Source organism: Dermacentor albipictus, chromosome 4, assembly GCF_038994185.2.
Source record: "Dermacentor albipictus isolate Rhodes 1998 colony chromosome 4, USDA_Dalb.pri_finalv2, whole genome shotgun sequence".
Taxonomy (NCBI): Eukaryota; Metazoa; Arthropoda; class Arachnida; order Ixodida; family Ixodidae; genus Dermacentor; species Dermacentor albipictus.
This window is the reverse complement of record NC_091824.1, coordinates 2,326,643-2,345,841: the sequence shown is the minus strand read 5'-3', so window position 1 is coordinate 2,345,841 and position 19,199 is coordinate 2,326,643. Positions and strand designations below refer to the sequence as shown.

The window sequence follows — 19,199 nt, the reverse complement described above, 5'->3', positions numbered from 1 at the left end:
AACGAGCTTCGCCCACCTCGAAGCGGCCGGCGGCGGCGACTGGACGGACGCACGGCGAGCGTCTGCGCTCGTCAGCGTTCTCGGGCGTGAGGGACAACGGAAGCACTTCGCAGCCGAGGAGCAGGAAGCAGCAAGGCAGTTAACCAGCGCAGCGTCAGCTTCAAGCGAAGCAGCAAGGCAGTCGACCGGCGCAGCGTCAACGACAAGTGATGCGGTCCCGCCAGCGTCAGATTTTGCGAGACTCTTGCAGCGGCTTGACCGGCTGTTCGCCGCGTCAACAAATGTCCTGGCGGAACGGCACGAGTTCACCAGCCGAAAGCAGCTCGAGGGAGAAGGCTTCCTGGAATTCGTGACCGCATTGAAGGAGAAGGCGGTACAGTGCAGCTTCGGCACAAGCTATGACGAGCGCGTCCGAGACCAAATCATACACGGGATAGCGAACGCCAGCGTTCGCGAAAAGTTGCTGGCCCATGGCGAAACCTTGTCCCTGGACAAGGCAGAAGAGATCGGACGCTCGTTAGAAGCCCTACATCGAGCAAACCGCGCGTTCGACTCGGAGAAAATACAGAGAATCGAGGCAGCTCATCTTGGCGCTCCGTCGACGAGCGAAGATGGCCGACTTCTTCCGGGGAGCCGCCAAGATGGCCGACGCAGTCCGGGAGGCCATGAAGATGGCCGACTTTTTCCGAGGAGCCGCCAAGATGGCCGACGTCTTCCAAGAGGCCGCCCAGATTATCAACATTTTCCGCGAGGCTCCTCCGGGACCCGCAACGAAGCACAGGATGCAAAGGACCCTAATTTCGACCGCAGTACATGCGACTGGTGTGGCAGCACGAAGCATATTGCCACATACAGGAACTGTCCCGCAAGGAACCGGCGGTGCAACGCCTGCCACACGTTGGGCCATTTTGCATCCGTATGCCGAAAAACCCGTACTGTTCAGCGCGTCTCTTCCGCAGAGACGCTGTCTTCAACTTCCGCAGGACAGCCGTCCGCGTCTGTCTTGACGGTGAGCACGTTGGAAGCTAAAAGGGATTTACAAATCCCGGTCGTGGTTAACGACGTCGCCATGCGGCTGCTCGTGGACACAGGAGCGTCAGTCTCATTGATGACTGCTGAGGATTTTGGGAAGCACTTTGGTCGACAGCACAGACTGTCAAAAACAGCAGTGGACTTGAGGAATTTCTCCAGGCAACGCATCGACATTCAAGGCCTTTTCCAAGCCACTGTCCAGTTTCTTCAAAGGTCGTGCTCAGTCACGTTCCATGTAACGTCTACAGGAACATCACTGCTGGGTCTTGACGCCATCCAGCGCTTGGGAATACAAATCGACGGTACGTCGCTGACATGCTGCCTGGCTACGCTTCCTCCAGTACAGAGCCCCACAGGTGTGCCTCCGGGTTTTGATCACCTCTTCAGTGGCGAGTTGGGACTCGTCAAAAACTTCGTGCACCGAATACATCGGCGGCAAGGTATGAAACCAGTATCATCCAAGTTGCGCAGACTACCCCTGGCTCTCCGTGACCAGGTGACGAATGAACTGCGACGTCTCGAGGACTGCGACGTCATCGAGCGCGTCGAGGCTTCTGAATGGGTGTCTCCACTTGTCGTGGTGCGCAAAAAGGATGGAGCCATCCGGCTCTGTGTTGACCTACGGGAACCGAATAAGGCAATTGTCATTGATGGGTATCCTTTGCCGCACGTAGAAGAGTTATTGCAAATGTTTCATGGTGCCACATATTTTTCTAAGCTGGATCTAGCATCTGCTTACCACCAGCTGTTACTGGAAGAAGGTAGTAGAGATCTCATGACATTCATAACTCATGAAGGCTTATTCAGGTTCAAGCGTGTCTGTTTTGGCTTGGCATCCGCGCCAGCAGTGTTTCAGAAAATGATGTCGCAAATCTTGCAGAGTTGTAAGAATGTTGTCTGTTACCTTGATGACATTTTGGTATGGGGTCGCTCAAAACCTGAGCATGATGCTAACTTAAGAGAAGTCTTGCTTTGTATTTCAAACAGTGGTATGAAACTGAATGAAAAATGTGTCTTCTCTGTGAGAGAACTGACTTTTCTGGGCCATAGAATTTCAGCTGAAGGCATTTCGCCTACAGAGAGCAAGGTAAAAGCAATCCTGAATGCGCCTGCTCCTACAGATATTAAGTCACTGCAATCCTTCTTAGGATTAGCTGGTTACTATGCCAAGTTCATTGATCATTATGCAGAACTTGTAGAACCGCTTCGTCTCATGCTCAGGCAAGGGCAAAATTTTGCTTGGTCTGATGATGCACAACGTAGCTTCAATCAGTTGAAAGCTCGTCTTACATGTTCCCCTGTCATTAAGATTTTCAACCCTGAATTGCCTGTGGTAGTCACGACTGATGCATCTGATGTTGGTGTTGGTGCTGTGTTACAGCAACCGTATGGTTCTAAGCTAGAAACTGTAGCTTTTGCACCTAGAACATTGTCTGTAGCTGAACGAAAGTATTCTGTAGGAGAGCGTGAAGCGCTAGCATGTCTGTTCGCATGTGAAAAATGGCATGTGTACCTCTGGGGTAGGTGGTTCACTCTTCGAACTGACCATCATGCAGTAGTTGCATTACTGTCCGCTGGCGACTCAGGTCGCCGACCTCTTCGCATTTCAAGATGGTCAGCCAGGCTCCTGTATTACAACTTTCAGATTGAATATTGCAAAGGATCTGAAAACCTAGTCGCTGATGCCTTGTCTAGACTTCCTGTAAAGGATTCGCAGAATGTAGTTCAGGAGGAAGAAATAGTATCCTTGGTCACATCAGTCGTTGACAAGGAAACAGTGCAACTTGCAACGAGTACGGATGAGACGCTTCAGAAGGTCAGTAAATGCCTAGCAGAGGGTTGGCCTTCTAAGAAAAACATAGACAATGCTTTAATAGCTTACTTTCATGTGAATGAAGAATTGTCGTTTGTAGATGGATTACTCATGCGTGGTGATCGTGTGGTAATACCCAGTGTCCTCATACCTACATTTCTACAGCTGGCACATGAAAATCATCAGGGCATAGTACGTACTAAGCAGCTTCTTCGTGAACGCTATTGGTGGCCCCAGATGGATAGCACTGTTGAACAGTATGTAAAGCATTGTCATGTATGCAAGCTGGCAGACAAGTCTGCAAAGCCTCATGTAGCTCCATTGCAACCAGTTGAATGGCCGAACGGGCCTTGGCAGAAATTGGGAATGGACATCATTGGCCCATTAAACACGTCCTACCCTAGGTATCTAGTCACCCTTGTTGACTACTACTCAAAGTGGCCAGAAGTACTTGGTACTAATTCCATCTCCACAGATGATGTCATTAAGCTTCTTGACTGGGCTTTCAGCCGTGAAGGGTTGCCAGACTCTATAGTTACAGACAATGGTCCGCAGTTTGTCTCAAAACAATTCCAAGATTACCTAAAGGAAAAAGGAATCGCTCATTTTTTCTCCTCCAACTATTATCCTCAGGGTAATGGTCAAATAGAAAGGTTCAACCGAGTCATTAAGGAACACCTGCAGGTAGCCAGGATTGAAGGTCGAGATGCTTCGAAAAGCATTTCAGAATTCTTGGGTTCTTATAGGATTACGCCACATGCTACAACGGGTCTCTCCCCAGCTCTCCTACTTCATGGTCGTCAACCTCGTTAAAAGATAGATATTAGCAACTTCAGGTTGCGTAAGCACATAACGGTTCAGGACAGTTCTCTTCCGCAAGTTCGCGAGAGAGTCTCGCAGAAACAGCGGCAAACTAAACAGTATGTAGACAAACGTAGAGGTGCTCAGGCAACTCGTATCAAGGTGGGAGACACCGTCAAAGTAAAACTTGCCAAGAAAGGATTTTTTAAGTACAGTACGCCTCGTACAGTTAAGGCCCAGGTAGGACCATCCTCTTTTGTACTCAGTGATGGGAAGACGTGGAATGCGTCTAAGTTAACCACAGTAGTCGATAATTCAAACCATAGTACATTGTCCACGACTGACAAAGATTTTTTGTACTCGTATTCAAACCTGGATAGTCATTCAGATGAGTCGTCTGGCGTGACATCGTCCTTTCATAGGCACCGCTTAAGTAGTGCATCTGACTGTATCGCTTCCGAGCCTACACAGTCAGCAATAGTTTCAGATTCCGTGGGGGAATTGGTAGCATCCCAGGACTTGTTGGGACTTCGAGAGGAGCGTCCTGGGCAACCCTCTCCAGCTTCGAACGACAACCACATTCAACTTTCCAACCAGGGGGAGGGAGATAGTAGTGGGACGACTGGGTCTTTAAAGTCGACCGAAACGCGTCGCAACCCCCAAAGTTCTTCTGAGGTACGCACGCGTCCTCATCGTGTCAAAAAACGGCCTCCGCGGCTTGACGATTATGTTTCCTGAATGCAGAGCGTTTTGCCGTCTTCGAAATGCCACGGCTAGGGGCCTCGCTGTGACATTTAGGAGGCAGTTCACATTTTTCGTTCACACAGGTAAAATGTGTTCCTTGTTGCGGTACAGTGTTTTGTGCCGTGTTCCTTGTTGAACTTTGTTTGAGTGACTGCCTGTGTTTTTAGTGCCCAAGACTGGTGCGCGTGTATGTGAACTTGGGCGGGGACGGATTGAATTTGTTGTGGAGTTAAGTGCGTGCTTTGTGTGCAACTGGTGCGCGTGTGTGAACATGGGGGGGAATGAACTGAAATCTTTGGACTTAAGTGCGCGTCGTGTGTGCGCGTTTCACTGTGTGTTACTTTGTTTCCAGGGGGGGATGATGTAGTATAGTGTCGCCCCCTGTCAGATCTATGTGCCATCGCATATGTATGTTTTGTAGTTGTTGAGCTAGATGGCGCACCCCCCTTCTGTCATGTGATGAACATTGGACCAATTGGGAGGTGTCATCTGGCGTGTGAACCCTTTATTAGGAATAAACGGCCGAGGATGGCCGAGTCTTCGTTCCGGTTTTCAACGGGAGCAGTTCGCTCCGCGCCTCCTTTACTGCGCCGGCGTTAGCCGGGCGTTCGCTGGTCGGGGCCCCCCGCTTGCCTGCCGCTGCCGACACAACACTATGCTCTGCCTGGAGTCTGGCCTCAAAAAATCGTGTACACACACGATGCAGGCCTCGTTCAATAATCAGATTAAGCGACTGAAAGAAGCATGGTTCCCTGACTCATTGGTGACCTCAGTCACCGAAAGCCTTTTGCGGAAAGTTAAAGGTACCAGCGCCACAAGGGAGGAAGAAAGAGCCAGAACCGTAAGACCTGCAGTGATTCCTTATGTTCATAAGGTTTCCCATAACCTCAAGAAGGTGGCAGGCCGGTATGGTGTACCCATTGCCTTTTCTGCCCCCGTCAAACTGGGTGGACTCTATTCGAAAACCACACGCGACGAGACCGGTTCGCAAGGCTGTGGCAAGAAGCATAGCACGTCCTACGGGAGATGTGCTACAGGCATGGTGTACGAAATTCCCCTTGAGTGCGGCAAGTCCTATATAGGAGAGACTGGACGCTGCATAAATGAACGAGCCAGGGAACACGAACTAAATCTAATGAAAGATGGTGTGGCACATTTGCCTGCACACTGCAAGGCCTGCATGTGTAAACCACGGTTTCCTGAGATTAGGATTCTTGGCAGAAGTAGATTTCAAACCACACGTGAGCTGATGGAAGCCTACTATATAAAAAAGAAAGGAACAAATTGCATTAGTGATAAATCTATCGTGCTCTATAAATCAGAAACTAGATTGTCTGACCGCTGGGTAGCGTAGATCTGTGAACAGCCAGCGCATGCGTGTGTGTATATATATATATTCTTGGGTCACAGCCCAAAATAAATCAGTTGGAAGTGCCGCTTGTGTTGTCTTTATATGTCTTTCTTTTGTGAGTGTTCAATTGTGGCAAAAAACATGTCTTTTAGCAAGCACCAACTAGGCCAACAAGCTGTTCTGTTGCATCATTTCTCATGTTTGACTTCTGTGAATACTTGTGCCAGCAGCAGCAGCAGCTCATCGCAGCACAATTCAAGCAAAAGTAGAGGCATCTAAAAGCCACATCAATGGAGGGATTGAGCTCCAGTTTGGGGGCTTCTCCACAAGAAGTTGAATGCATGTTTGCAATGAGGACAGGCTGCACCACTGTTGTGAAGCAAATATTGCAGTGCACCTTTGGAAGTTTTAGAATTCATCTTGGGTGTTTCTGTGGCCGTTCTGATCGACAAATAGAGTGTAGCTTCTCCGCCACAAGGGAACGAATCCCATCCACCTGACAGTAGCGTGGAGCTGTGAATAAAACCCAGACAGGTTTCTTAGAAAGAAAGCTTAGTAGTTTAAGAAAATTTTGTCCTGGTTGAGCGTATGTACCAGAGGCCACCAAATTTCCAGCGCAGTCGCTCCACCATCTGAGCTGCTCTTAAAGAGTGAGAGAGATTGAACAACTCAAAGAGCAATGCACGGAATAACAGTTTTGTGGAAATCCCTTTACTGAAACTTGCCCATTCTTGTGGATTTCCACATAACTAATTTGCCAGCTTCTGTACTGATTAGAATGGCTGTATGATATATGTACAATTTTTTTACAATTACTTTGTGAGTGCATGTTTGGCATTTTTTGAAGCATTGCAACACCTTTAATCCTTTCATAATAAGGTAATGTTCATTGCCTGTCCTCTCTTCCTTGTGTTTCTGGTCTGCCATGAAATAGCTGCTTTGAACTCGAAAAGAGTTCTGAGCATGCGAAAAAACTGCATATTTGTTCCTAATGCTTCATTTTTGCTTGTAATGAACAGCGCTTCATAATATGCAGTGTAATGATAGAAACTTGCTAGCATTATGAATATACTTGGATGTGAACATTATTTTATAATAATGGTGAAAGCACTTACTCATTATTGAAGAACAACTTGAAAAGTGGTCAGTTATATTCACTTCTGCCACTTCTCAATTCATATTTGATTCAGTCTCAAAAATGACTATTTTCACTCGTCTGCTCTAGGCCACATGAAGGTAAAGTGTTGTTTGCAAAGTTTGACAATGAAACATGTTTTGACTAGTTGGGAAGCTTTATAAAAAAGGTTGTGGATGCATACAACGTAACAAATAGTTTTCACACTTTTGGCATAATAAATTTTGAAATAGAAAATTACAAAGCATGCTTGCAAGAGGAGTTTCTTCTAACTTCGCATGTTCATGTTTCCCAGCATAAGCAGGCCATAACTTTCAAACTCACCTGCCATGTTCTGCATCATTGTCCAAATGAACATTTTATGACATTTGTTTTAGTGTTAAGATGGCTGTCTGAATGTTTTAAATGTGCATCACTGTCCTCTTTCATAAATGAGAAAAGATGGATTTTCTTCACCACTGACATGATTATTGTTGCTTATTTTAAGGTTAAGGAGCATTTAAGAAAATCATTCCTGTATAATGTTTCTAGTACAGCACATACAGCATGCCTAGAGACCCTGTGGAAATCATTGCACATAATGCACTGCAAGCAGCCATTGTGTCAGGTGCGCTTCTGACTTGTGCAAGAATCATATTGTAATCACCGTGCAGTTATTCAGAACATTTTGTTTTGAGGTAGAATGGCATGGTAAGTAAATTGCCTGGCCCTGAAGTGTCTTCTTGGAAATTGCAATTTTTCCTGCTCCTCAAGAGCTTTTCTCAAAGGGGAAATGCCGCTTACGCCAGTGTACTGCTTGTTTCAGCAATTCTCATTGGGTATCAGCTCACTTTCAGCTTTGGGTGTCATCGGCTCATCATTGGAGATTGTGCTCATCCTGTATCCTTATCACATGCTTGCACTTTTGTACATTCAAGTGTGGCCCCTGTTTCTTTTTTCGTTACGGTCACCACAAACATAAACATGAAAATACAGTCATATACACTGATTCTTTAAGCACACTGAAGGCTCTACATCTCAAGTCTGAGTGTGAACCCCCTGATAGGAGACATATTAAACATGGTGGCGCTTAACAAATACGAGAGGTCAATTCGTTTCTGCTGGGTTCGAGCCATGTTGGGATACCGGGTAACGAAGCAGCTGATAGATGTGCATCGATGGCAGCATACAAAGACATAACAAACACAACACTTCCATATAAAGTTGTATCCGTGTGATTAGAAAAGCCATAACATTAAAATGGCAACATGAATGGGACCGTTGTGCCGACAACAAGGTACATCTCACAAAACCAATAGTTGGTGAGTGGAAGACATGTTATCATCAAGAACGGTTCTTCAAAGTAGTTTTATGCCGACTACGTATTGGGCACACACACCTCACCCACAATTACAGTAAAACCTCGTTAATTTGCACTCGATTTATTCGAAATCCCACGTAATTCGAAGGTTTTTGGCGGTCCCAACAATTCGTATGCAAATTTTGCCAGATAATTTGAACAGCCAGCTTGCCCATATCCAGATAATACGTCAGTTTAAACCATGGCCTCTGTGATTTTTCCGTGCCTCTGTGATCCGGAAAAAAAAAAGATCGTGTGCCAGTCATCGAGGCGACAGTATAGTTGCCGGAGTGGCAGCCAGGTGGCACTTCAAATCAACTTTCTGTTTCCGGCGCTTTGTTGTGCCTCAGGGATCTGCACAGTGCTACAGCCGGTTTTGGAGACTAGGTTTTGTTGACAAAGCAACAACCAGGTACCGCGAGGTCTAAATTTTTCTGGTTACGTTTATGTTGTTTCTTTGTCTAGCTTGTGGCAGGCACTGCTCATAGTGTTTTGATTGTTCGGTGCCGCGACCAGACATGTTCTGTGCTCTGCTAGTTATTCTTGACCACGTGTGCGGTGTTGGTGTTAAGAAAAATGTCGAAGTACAGAACTCTGACTCTCTGCCAGAAAGGGTGCCTGATTGAGAAGGCTGAAAAATGGGCGAGCTCCAAAACACAGCGGACGGAAAAGCACAAGGTGCCTTTATCGACCCTTTAGACAATATTGAAGAATAAGACAAAGATCCTCGAGGCCTATGGGAAGACGCATTCGACGAAGCGGACAAGGATTCGTTTTCCTACGTATCCAGATGTTGAAGATGCCTTGATAAAGTGGCTTCAGCATGCAAATACAGCACACCGTCCTGTGAACGGCACACTGCTGCTCGAAAAGGTTGATGAGCTTGCACTGCAGCTGGGCCATGAAGCATTTAAGTGCAGCAAAGGCTGGTTGTCCAAATTTAAAGACCGCAATAACCTCACATTCGTGACAGTGTGCGGCGAAAGCGGGAGCGTCGACCCAAATATTGTCGAGAATGGGAAAAAGCATACATTCGCTCCACTGCTTCAGCAGTATGCGGAGGACGATGTTTACAACATGGACGAGGCCGCATTGTTTTATAAAATGCTGCCAATGAAGACATTTGCCCCCAAAGGATGCAGTAGTCACGGGAAAATAACAACCCAAGGACAGAATAACCGTTCTGTTTGGTGCGAATATATTCGGCAGTCACAAACTCCTGCTGCTGATCATCGGAAAAGTGAAGCAGCCTCGGTGCTTCAAGAATGCACGACTTCCTTCTAAGGATGACGTGCTGTACAGAAGTAACAAAAAGGCTTGGATGACGGCAGCACTGTTCGAGGAGTACCTGAGGCACCTTGACCGTAAGTTTGCTGCCGCGGGATGAAAAGTTGTTTTTGTTGTTGACAACTGCCCAGCCCATGCCGACATCCAGAATTTGACAGCAGCTAGGCTTGTCTTCCTGCCGCGGAATGTTACAGCTGTATGGCAGCCTATGGACTAAGGCGTCATTCTGCAAGCGAGGAAGATTTATCGCTGCGATTTGCTTAAAAGGATCTTGTTGTGCTATGATAATGGTGAACAATATTCCGGGGACCTACTGGGTGCCATTTGCCTAATCGTGTACGCCTAGAAGCAGGTGGATGGAGATATGATCAGGCGTTGCTTTATGCATGCCGGTTTTTCCAAGCAACAAGATGACAGTTCCGAGGATGCATCTGATGCCAACTGCACCCTGGATGATGAAGGAGAGTCATTGTGTGCGCGCATGACCGACTTCGATGAAGAAAATGGCGACAAGAGCAACGGATTGACCTTAGCGAAATATTTGAGCGTGGAACTTGATGTCCAAACGTCTTATGCCGACTTGGAAGGAGAAATATGTGACAACGGGCCTTCCAACGAAGGTGAAGGCAATGTTGAGCCCGCCCGAGCACCAGCTTTAGCTGCAGTCGTTGAGTCGTTGAGTGGCTGAACGTTGTGCGCAGTGCGCAGTTTTGTGGAGTGTAGCGGTGTTGTTGAGTGTAACAGTGAATTGCTGCGTATTGTAAGCAGACTGGAGGACACAGCCTACGATGTAGCTAACTACCGCGCCAAGCAGTCGCGCATCGATGACTACTTCAAGTGATCGTTTTTCAGGCGAAATAAAGGTGCAGTGTTGATACAGCCACGTTTCGTATGTTTATTTATAGTTTTTTTGTCCATTTTTGATCATTCGAAAACCTGGTTAATTCGATAATTTTCGTGGTCCAACGGACTTCGAATTAACGAGGTTCCACTGTATTTACTTACGACAGAAGACACACCAACATGCAAGAAATGCCAAGAACCACTAACAGTTATGCATATATTACTGACATGTACACACATTGAAATACACAGATGAAAGCTTTTGCACTGGTTATATCAACTACACATACCTTTACACCCTGCTTTAATTTTAGGTGATGATCTGCTAGCCCCACTATCTGACGTGCGTAAATTTCTAGATGACACAGGATTTTTACATAAAATACGGATTATTAACACGGCCTTTTACTTCCTAAACTGGATTATAAAACACCTCATGTTTGCTGCAGCATAGCCTTAGCCGCTTTTGCGCCATTAAACCACATTCAACTAACTAACAGTTTCTTTTTTCATAAAGTGCGCTATTGGGAGAGCAAGAATAGCATGTAGTGTGTGCTTACTACAGTTCTATACAGTGCAGAATGTGTGGTGGGATATTTGCTGTCTAGTTATGAAACATGGTTAAAAGGCATCCCACTTCAAAGTGTGAAAAACTAATTTGTCTGCTTCAGATGCTCTTGCAGTGACAGTTTACAGCAGTGCGATATCTGTCTTTTGTGCAGAGTTATACATTTATAAATTTTGTGCTTTAAGTTTATTGGAGCCTAACAGTTTTTTTGGTAAATTTTTGTAAAAAGAAAGTATGCCCTGAATCAAAAATGTGCTGCTTGCGGTTGGAAGAATGCAGCGTTATCTCTTAAATGTTGCAGGTTTCTTTTAGGTTGTCCCAGTGGTTGTGTGATGAGAACAGTTATGTATTTTACATGAATATGAAAATTAGAGTTGGCCCTGAGGTGAAGTCTCATGCTTTTGTGCCAGTTAAGTTTTTTTCCTGAGCTGTGCCAGCTACCTGTGGTTGGCATCTGTGGTGGGCTTTTTCACCCTGCCTATGTTCTGTCGGCTGCGACCCAAGCCATCATCAGCCACGCTGACCCAGATCATCGGCAACTGTGCAGTCCTACTAGTGCTCAGCTCTGCACTGCCCGTCCTGGCAAGAACTCTGGGTGAGCCTTCCCTGGTGGCCCACACTTTGTTGTCTGCTTGCCAGAAATGAAGGGGGAGCCGAAATTACTTTGTTATATCCGTTGCTTCGTTGTACTATGAATTATTGCCATATACTGCAGTGTATGCCCATTGGGGTGCACAACTGTAAACATAGAAATAAGAAGCCGGCTTTGCAGCCCGCAGAACTGCTACATGGCCACGCATGCAATAAAATTTGAATGAAGCAACAAAAAAATGTTCGGCATGTGCAACACACGACCTAGCACCTGGTACAACAGCCTTTAGATAGCTGCCTTCTGTTCCATTGTGATGGTCTTTCGCGTCTGCTTTCCACTTGGCTCGTCGCGGTCGAGCAACATGTGGCGCACAACACATGACTGCGCTGTGTGGTTGAGGAGGCAGCCGAACTTCGCTGTGCCTGCTTGACTCTGCTGGCTCGTGGTCTCAGTGATTCCACCGATGCCTATGCGATCTGAAAGGCCATGCAGCTGCCAGCCCTCACAGCGTCCGGCAGAAAACAGAAGTGAATGGCCCCCTGATATTGCGCCGGGAAGATCCCTGAGGCTAGGCCCAGCTACGGCTGCCTGTGCGGCGCGTCGTAGAGTGAAAGTGAGTAAAGTGAATGCACTAACCTTTTTCACCACCACTCATAGCCGCACGGGCTTGTGCTTGACCCCCGAGATTTTACCAGAGAGATCTTGGAGGTCGCATGAAGCAGCGCCTGCCTGCACGTCATGCTGCTCAGTAGAAGTGAATGCACCAATCTTTCACACCACTGCGCGTTTCGCTTAGCCAGGCACATGCCAGATAGAAAGGTCATTGGAGAAGTGCGATGGTGAGTTGCTGCTTGTGTGCAAGTAAACTGCTGTGCGTGGCTGTGAGAAAGACCAGTGTTACTTGACGTATTTGATGCGGGGATGCAAGAGTTTTAGGGCCGTATTCTGAAATGCTCCTAACCTTAGACCGTTTCCTTACCTTCCGCAAGGAGTCCTCCATGCTACCTAAATGTAGGCGCCGGGATAGCAGAACCCCTCACTCGTTTAAGGGGTGACGTGACTTTGAAAGTCAACTTCCTTATCTCTTCATGGATTTTAATGAAAATTGGCACAAATGTTTAGAATGTCTCCCTGATACTTCCATAAAAGTTTCAGAGCAATATCTTGAGAACATTTTATTTAATTTTATTGAGCACAATTTTTCCCCCTCTTACTTTCTGGAGAGCCTGGGGAACATAAAAAACGTGATAGAAGGCTTGTTAAGTATTGACTGCATAGCTAAATGCATGCTGAAGGTCGTGACATTCTTGCATTTTTTTTTTCACAACACAAATTTTGGAGTGCCATATTTTATGTTACCTTCACATCAAGCACACTTTCAGGGTAGACGAATAGCCATATCGTAAACTCACAAAGGGTCAAGATAAGAAAGCGAGAATGTCACGACCTGCACTGCAGCCCAAGGAACGTGACAAAAAAAAATATACATATATATATATATATATAAAACAGAGTCAAAATATGTTAAACGGTAACAAAGAAATTAGCTCCAGAAACTGAGCAGAAAGGCAGAAAAACAGTTTTGAGAAAATGGCTCTCAAAGTTTCACCTTCTCATCAGTTCTCTAAAAGGCACCAAATTTGTAGTCTCTGGGGTGTTTTGTGATGTGGGGCTTCTTGTACATGTGGCCTCTGGTCTGATGTACTTTCCCCCACCCCTTTTTCTTTTCATAGGGCGTTCTTTGCTACTGCTGCTCTACAAATAGCATGGTGCCTAGGTTTCAAACCAATTGACGTGCAGAACCCTGTGTGGGTGTGAATATAGTTCCAGTGTACATTCAGGCAGCCTGTACCAGCAGGCTGCCTGATTGACAGCAATCTCCAGTACAATCAGTGAGGCTTTTTTTTTTCTTTCTTTGGTAGAATTGACCATGTTAATTACTGAATGAAGGCTCTGAGTGTCAGCAGGCTCCGAAGTCATCTTTACTTGGGACAATGGCTGCAGAACATAGGATCAGACAGCCAGTGATAGATATGCAGCTGCTAGGTGCTTTCCAGAATTTTACTTTTGTATGATGCCTCAATTACTTCTGCAGCCAGGTGTCTGTGCCAGACCAAGGGGCCTAGTGAACAGAGCTCATGATGAGGTTCTCTTTATGAAGGGGTTGTATGATAGATATTGTTAGGAACTATGGTGACAATATGATAACAAAGTGAACGCGCAATATGCTTGGTTGCAGGCCTGAAGTGCCGATGTTTGAAATGCCTAGCCGCAGATACAAGGCACCGACGCACGATGTGCTTACGTCGCACAGTCCAAGGTGCCAACGCGCGAAATGCCTAGTCGCGGGCTCGAGGAGTCGACACTCGACGAGCTTATTTGCGCAGTCGGAGGTACCGATGCACTAAATGCATCGGTGACGGACCAAGAAGTCCGCGCACTATGTGCATGATTGCCGAGTTGGAGACTCCCTATGCGTGAAATGTTTAGCCGCATGTCCGAGGATTGCGTGCGTGACTTGACGGTGGCTTGACTAGCAATGGAGCTAGTCAAGCCACCAGAGCTTCTGCAACTTTCTGCCTCATCCAGCAACATCGCGAAGAATTGGAACCTGTTATCCAGAAGTTCGAACTGTTCCTATAAGTGACGGCATCTATGAAAGAAACAAGGTCAGAAGCTGTCAAGGCTGCGCTGCTGCCGAGTGTTACTGGTGATGATGCACTTGAGGCATCTAACAACTTCACCTTTCTCGAGGCAGAACGCAAAGATTATTATATGACGGTCGTGCGCAAGTTTAAAGAGTACTGTCAAGAACAGCCAAACGAAGTTTATGAGAGGTACATTTTCTGGTCAAGAACCCAGGATGAACCTGAGCCCTTTGAGCATTTCCTGCGCTACCTACGAAGGCTGTCTCGAAGCTGCAACTTCGCTGAATTAACTGAGTCAATGATCCACGACCAGGTTGTGTTTGGTGTACATAACCCCAAGTTGCGAGAGAAGCTTGTCAAAGTGAAAAACCTTATGCTAGTCAAGACTGAACAAATCTGCGAGGCTGTTGAACTGTCCAACCAGCAGAATGAGGCATGGGCTCAGGCGGAAAAACAGGTCGTGTCGGTAAAGAAGCATCCGTTTAAATGCATGAAATGCAACCGGTCGCACGAACGTTAGGTGTCCAGCGTTCGGGAAGACGTGTTTTGTATGGTGGTGGTGCCAATCATTTTGCAGCATGTTGCAAGAAAGGGCCAACAGTAGGCCAAGTCGTCATCATGCAGGACACCTTCGACATCCTTGATGTAAAAACTTGCAGTGTGAGAAGCTCGACGGTCTGGATCGTAAATGCTGAAGTGGCCAGCCAGGATGCCTTCAAGAAAGTGCACACAGGCTCTCAAGCTAACTTGCTGCCTTACTCAATCTATCGGAAGTGCAAAGGGACGCAAAGTTTGAAGCCAAGCAGTTCCTTGCCTCGATCATACAGTGGTGACGCCATCAAACACTTAGGCGTTGCGACGTTACCAGTGACCATAAAAGATCAGGCTGGGAGTTTCAACTTCTTCATAGTCAGAAAAGGCAACCAGGCAATACTCGGACTATGTGCAAGTGACGTGCTCGGACTGGTCACGGGGTGAGTAGATGCAGTCAACGCTAGCACTGCCAACGAAATACTGCAGGAATTTCCTCAACTCTTCCAAGGAACAGGCATTGTTGCCTGTCAGTATCGGATGATATTACGCACTGGTTTCATACCTCTAGTCCAGCCAGCACGGCGCATACCCTTGACACTACAAGAACCACTGCGGGAGGAGTTGGACCCCATGGAACGGGGTGCCATTATCACGAAAGTGACCGAACCAATGGACTGGGTGAGCCCACTTGTTATTAAACGTAAAGAGGACGGCACACTACGTGTATGCATTGATCCTAGGCATATCAGTGAACGCCTGAAATGTGAGCACTATCAGATGCCTAAGCGTGAAGGCAGTGAAGCTGAGCTCGCTGGCTCTAAATATTTTTCCCACCTCGATGCGAATTCAGGTTTCCACCAAATTCCTTTGGATGACGCTGCATCAAAAATCTGCACATTTGGCACGCCCTTTGGTCACTACCGCTTTCTGAGGCTGCCCTTCGGTATTGCCTCGGCTACTGAAGTCTTTCGAAAAACATTGAGCGAAATTTTTGACAGGGCTCCAGGGGTGCGTGTATATGTAGATGACGTCCTTGTCTGGGGCATTACTAAAGAAGAACATGAAACACGCCTCCAAAATGTATTGCAACTGGCAAAAAACGCTGGCTTAACTTCTAACACAAGCAAGTGCAAGTTCGGGCTTACTGAAGTTCACTTTTTGAGTGATGTCATCAGCTCAGACGGAATAAGGCCAAATGCCACAGTGAACATGTCCCTTGAAGAAATCTTGCAGCCAACGGACAAAGCTGCAGTGCACAGTATGTTAGGTGTTGCCAATTACTTTGGAAAATACATTCTGAATCTGGCAGAAAAGACCAAACTTTTACGCAGTATCATCAAAAGGACTCCAAGTTTGAATGGTCGGCCAACCACGCAAATGAATAGACAGCCATCTGCACATGGCTAAGCAGCGCACCTGCGTTGACTGTTTTCGATGCAGCCAGGGAAACTAAAATTTCTTCTGACGCTTCTAAAAGTGGACTCGGCGCTGCACTTCTACAGCTTCACGGTGACAGCTGGCGGCCTGTTGCATATGCATCGCACGTGATGAATGAGACTGAGCAATGATATTCGCCAATTGAAAAAGAGGCAATGGGCATAACGTTCAGGTGTGAAAAATTTCACCACTTCGCATATGGGCGTAAGATATTCATAGAGACCGACCACTGACCACTACTAGCCATTGCATCCAAAGGAATCAGTGACATGCCGCTGCGTCTTCAGCGTTTCTTCATGCGCTTACTGAACTACGACTTGTTACGATTGGCGTGTAACTCCCCAGGCAAAAAGGATGCTCAACCACCATGCATCATCGAAATGGAGGGTGGATTCCTAGTTTGCTATGGTTGTCTCAAGTGGTTGCTGCTGTTACGGTTGGCATGTAATACCCCGGGCAAAAAGGATGCTCAATCACCATGCCTCATAGAAACGGAAGATGGATTCCTAATTTGTTATGGTTGTCTTGAGTGCTCGCCGTTCTGGCTGATGCCCCGCAGTGTTTACAGGCCCCTTTGTATGTGTGCGTGAACACCCTTTCCACGAACTGTCCGACTCTAGGCGAGACCCTTTCCCGCGAACCAACGTCGCCTAGGAAAGTGGGAGCAGCCACAAAGCAATAACGGGGACATGCAACCTCGCCCAGGAGAGAAGGAGCAGCCGCAAAGCACCAACGGGAACGTGCAACATCGCCAAGGAAAGTGGGAGCAGCCAAAAAGCACTGAGGGGGACTCACTGCATGTCACATGACGTGAATGTGAGCAAGATCCCACCTATGATTTTAATGGGCCTATTTAAGGGGCCCCATGATGTATCTTTCATTCATTCTCATCTTCTTATCCTTCACTAACCACTGAATAAACAATGCAAGTTTCTTAATAGAAATCACCTCGTCCCTGCCTGGTCACCATGGTCTACCGGGTGCCTGTAGCCTGCTGACAACGCCACACCACCCAATAGTAACGGCGGTTGAGGTTCAAGAAACAGGCGTCACAACACTACGTGCTCGAATTTTTACCAGGGAAGCAACTGCTGCTGGCCAACATGCTCTCAGGGTCAACGCCCATCAACCACCGAGGAGACACGAGTGACTGGACAAAAGAAATAGAGGGTCACTCAATTGGTGCAGTCTCGAAACTGGTAAGCAGAAAAACTCTTGACTGCTTAATTGCCGCAACTGCGAGTGACCCGGAGTTACAAAAAGTGATGCGCTACATCAGGGGCAGCGGCAATCTTGATGGCTGCATGAAACCTTTTGCTACTGAGCTGTCACGAATAGAGGGAATGGTGCTAAAAGGAACCAAAGTAGTTGTTCCAAAGTCTATGAGGGACGAAATGCTTCAACGTATACACGAAGGGCACTTGGGCGTAAACAAATGCAAAGCACGAGCCTGATGATTGGTGTTTTGGCCCATACTTAATGCAGATATTTGAACTATGTCAAAAAGTTGCGCCGTCTGCCGAAAGTACGCATACAGGCAACCAAGCGAGCCTTTTATGCTCAGACCAACGCCGGATCACACTTGGTACAGAGTTGGCGTTGATATCTTTCAGCATGGGGGAAGCTCGTACTTGTGCGTGTTCGATGCGCAGTCAAACTTCCCAGAATTGGAAAAACTGGGCGATACCATGTCGAGCATGAGCATTGCTAAATTGAGCTGCATTTTTGCGCGATATGGAATCCCAGTCGAGGTATGCACTGACAATGGCGCCCCAGTTCATGTCTCACGAGTGTGCCACCTTTGTGTCCAGGTACGACTTCAAGCACGCGACATCTAGTCCTGGCTTTCCATAATCCAATGGACTAGCGAAGAAAGGCGTCCAAATAGTAAAACGGATCATGAAAAAAACACAAGAAAATCACGACTACTTCTGGCTGGGCCTGCTCAGCTACCGATCTACACCACTGGAGGATGGTCATTCCCCGGGTGAGCTGTTGCAAGGCAGGAGACTACGAACCAGGCTTCCAGACTTCAGCTCGCAACCTAAATATTTTGTGTTTAAGCATAGACAACATGGCGCCCACAAAAGGACTAACCAGTACTCCGAAAAGGGGAAGTGGTGAGGATCCTAGATAAAGCATGGACCCGCAAAGTGCAGGTCGTGGGACCGGCAGCGCCTAGGTCCTATCGCATTGTTACTGAAGATGACCAAGTACTTCGTCGGAATCGGAGACACCTGATTCCAATGCGTGAGCCATATCGACACAATGACCTAAACAGTGATGAGCCGGAAACCGAGGACGACCAGCCGGTAACATCCCCAACTGAAGTGCATGCAAACCTGACTCAACTTACAACACCGCTCCCAAGACGGTCTAAGTGTATAACTCGTCAGCCAAGATGGCTGCAGTATGACCACAATTTCAATCAAGTGTATCGTGTATCTCAGCTTTAACAAACTATAAAACTGAGAAAGATGTATTGTGCAGCCATTGCAGCCACTACGCATGTGTCACATGTATCAGCTTGAACTGATTGACAGCACGAAGATTACAGCAACACGTGCCTGTGAATGCTGACGAATATATATATCCTGCGTGTTTCCTGAATAAGCATTCTTTTCATTCTTGGATTCTGTCCAAACGATGCAATATAAAACATCATCACGACCAAGATATTGGTCCAAGATGCGTGAAAATTTCTGAGATAATGCATCAGACACTGTATAATCCAAAAAAATATTTTCAAGAAAGTGACTTTCCTGCGATTTTTCTGTCTCTAAGACTTGTGTCCCCCCTTTGACTTAAGCCATCCTGGCATCCATGCCACTCAGTGTCTCATTGCCTCTCGTATGGCCCGGCATCAACACCGACGTCCGTAGATGGGTTTGTTAGTGCATGCATTTTAAGTGAGCAAAAACAACCCACCAGACAGAGTTGCCACTTCCACAATTCTGCTTTCCCCACTATCGCTTTGCTTTGGCCATGTTCACATTAACATTGTAGGTCCACTGCCTCCATCACGTGGTAAACGCTACACCCTGAACCTGTGTTAACCTGTGTGTAGCACTGATC

General features: G+C 46.9%; 1 protein-coding gene across 15 annotated transcripts in view; it reads left to right on the top strand.

Annotated features, from left to right (window-relative positions):
• The window catches only part of lili (LMBR1-like protein), a 362,867-nt gene that overhangs the window by 323,640 nt on the left and 20,028 nt on the right, over positions 1 to 19,199 (top strand). For 13 of the 15 annotated variants that reach the window (XR_011513797.1, XR_011513798.1, XM_070536776.1 and 10 more), the window contains 2 exons: positions 7,682 to 7,755; positions 11,351 to 11,508. Coding sequence is in view for 13 of the 15 variants with exons in the window: in XM_070536776.1 (XP_070392877.1) it covers positions 7,682 to 7,755; positions 11,351 to 11,508 (232 nt within the window). In the remaining 2 variants the exon portion in view is untranslated. Of the gene's footprint in view, positions 1 to 7,681; positions 7,756 to 11,323; positions 11,509 to 19,199 lie in introns of all 15 variants that reach the window. The other 2 variants (XM_070536787.1, XM_070536786.1) reach the window with 2 other exon arrangements.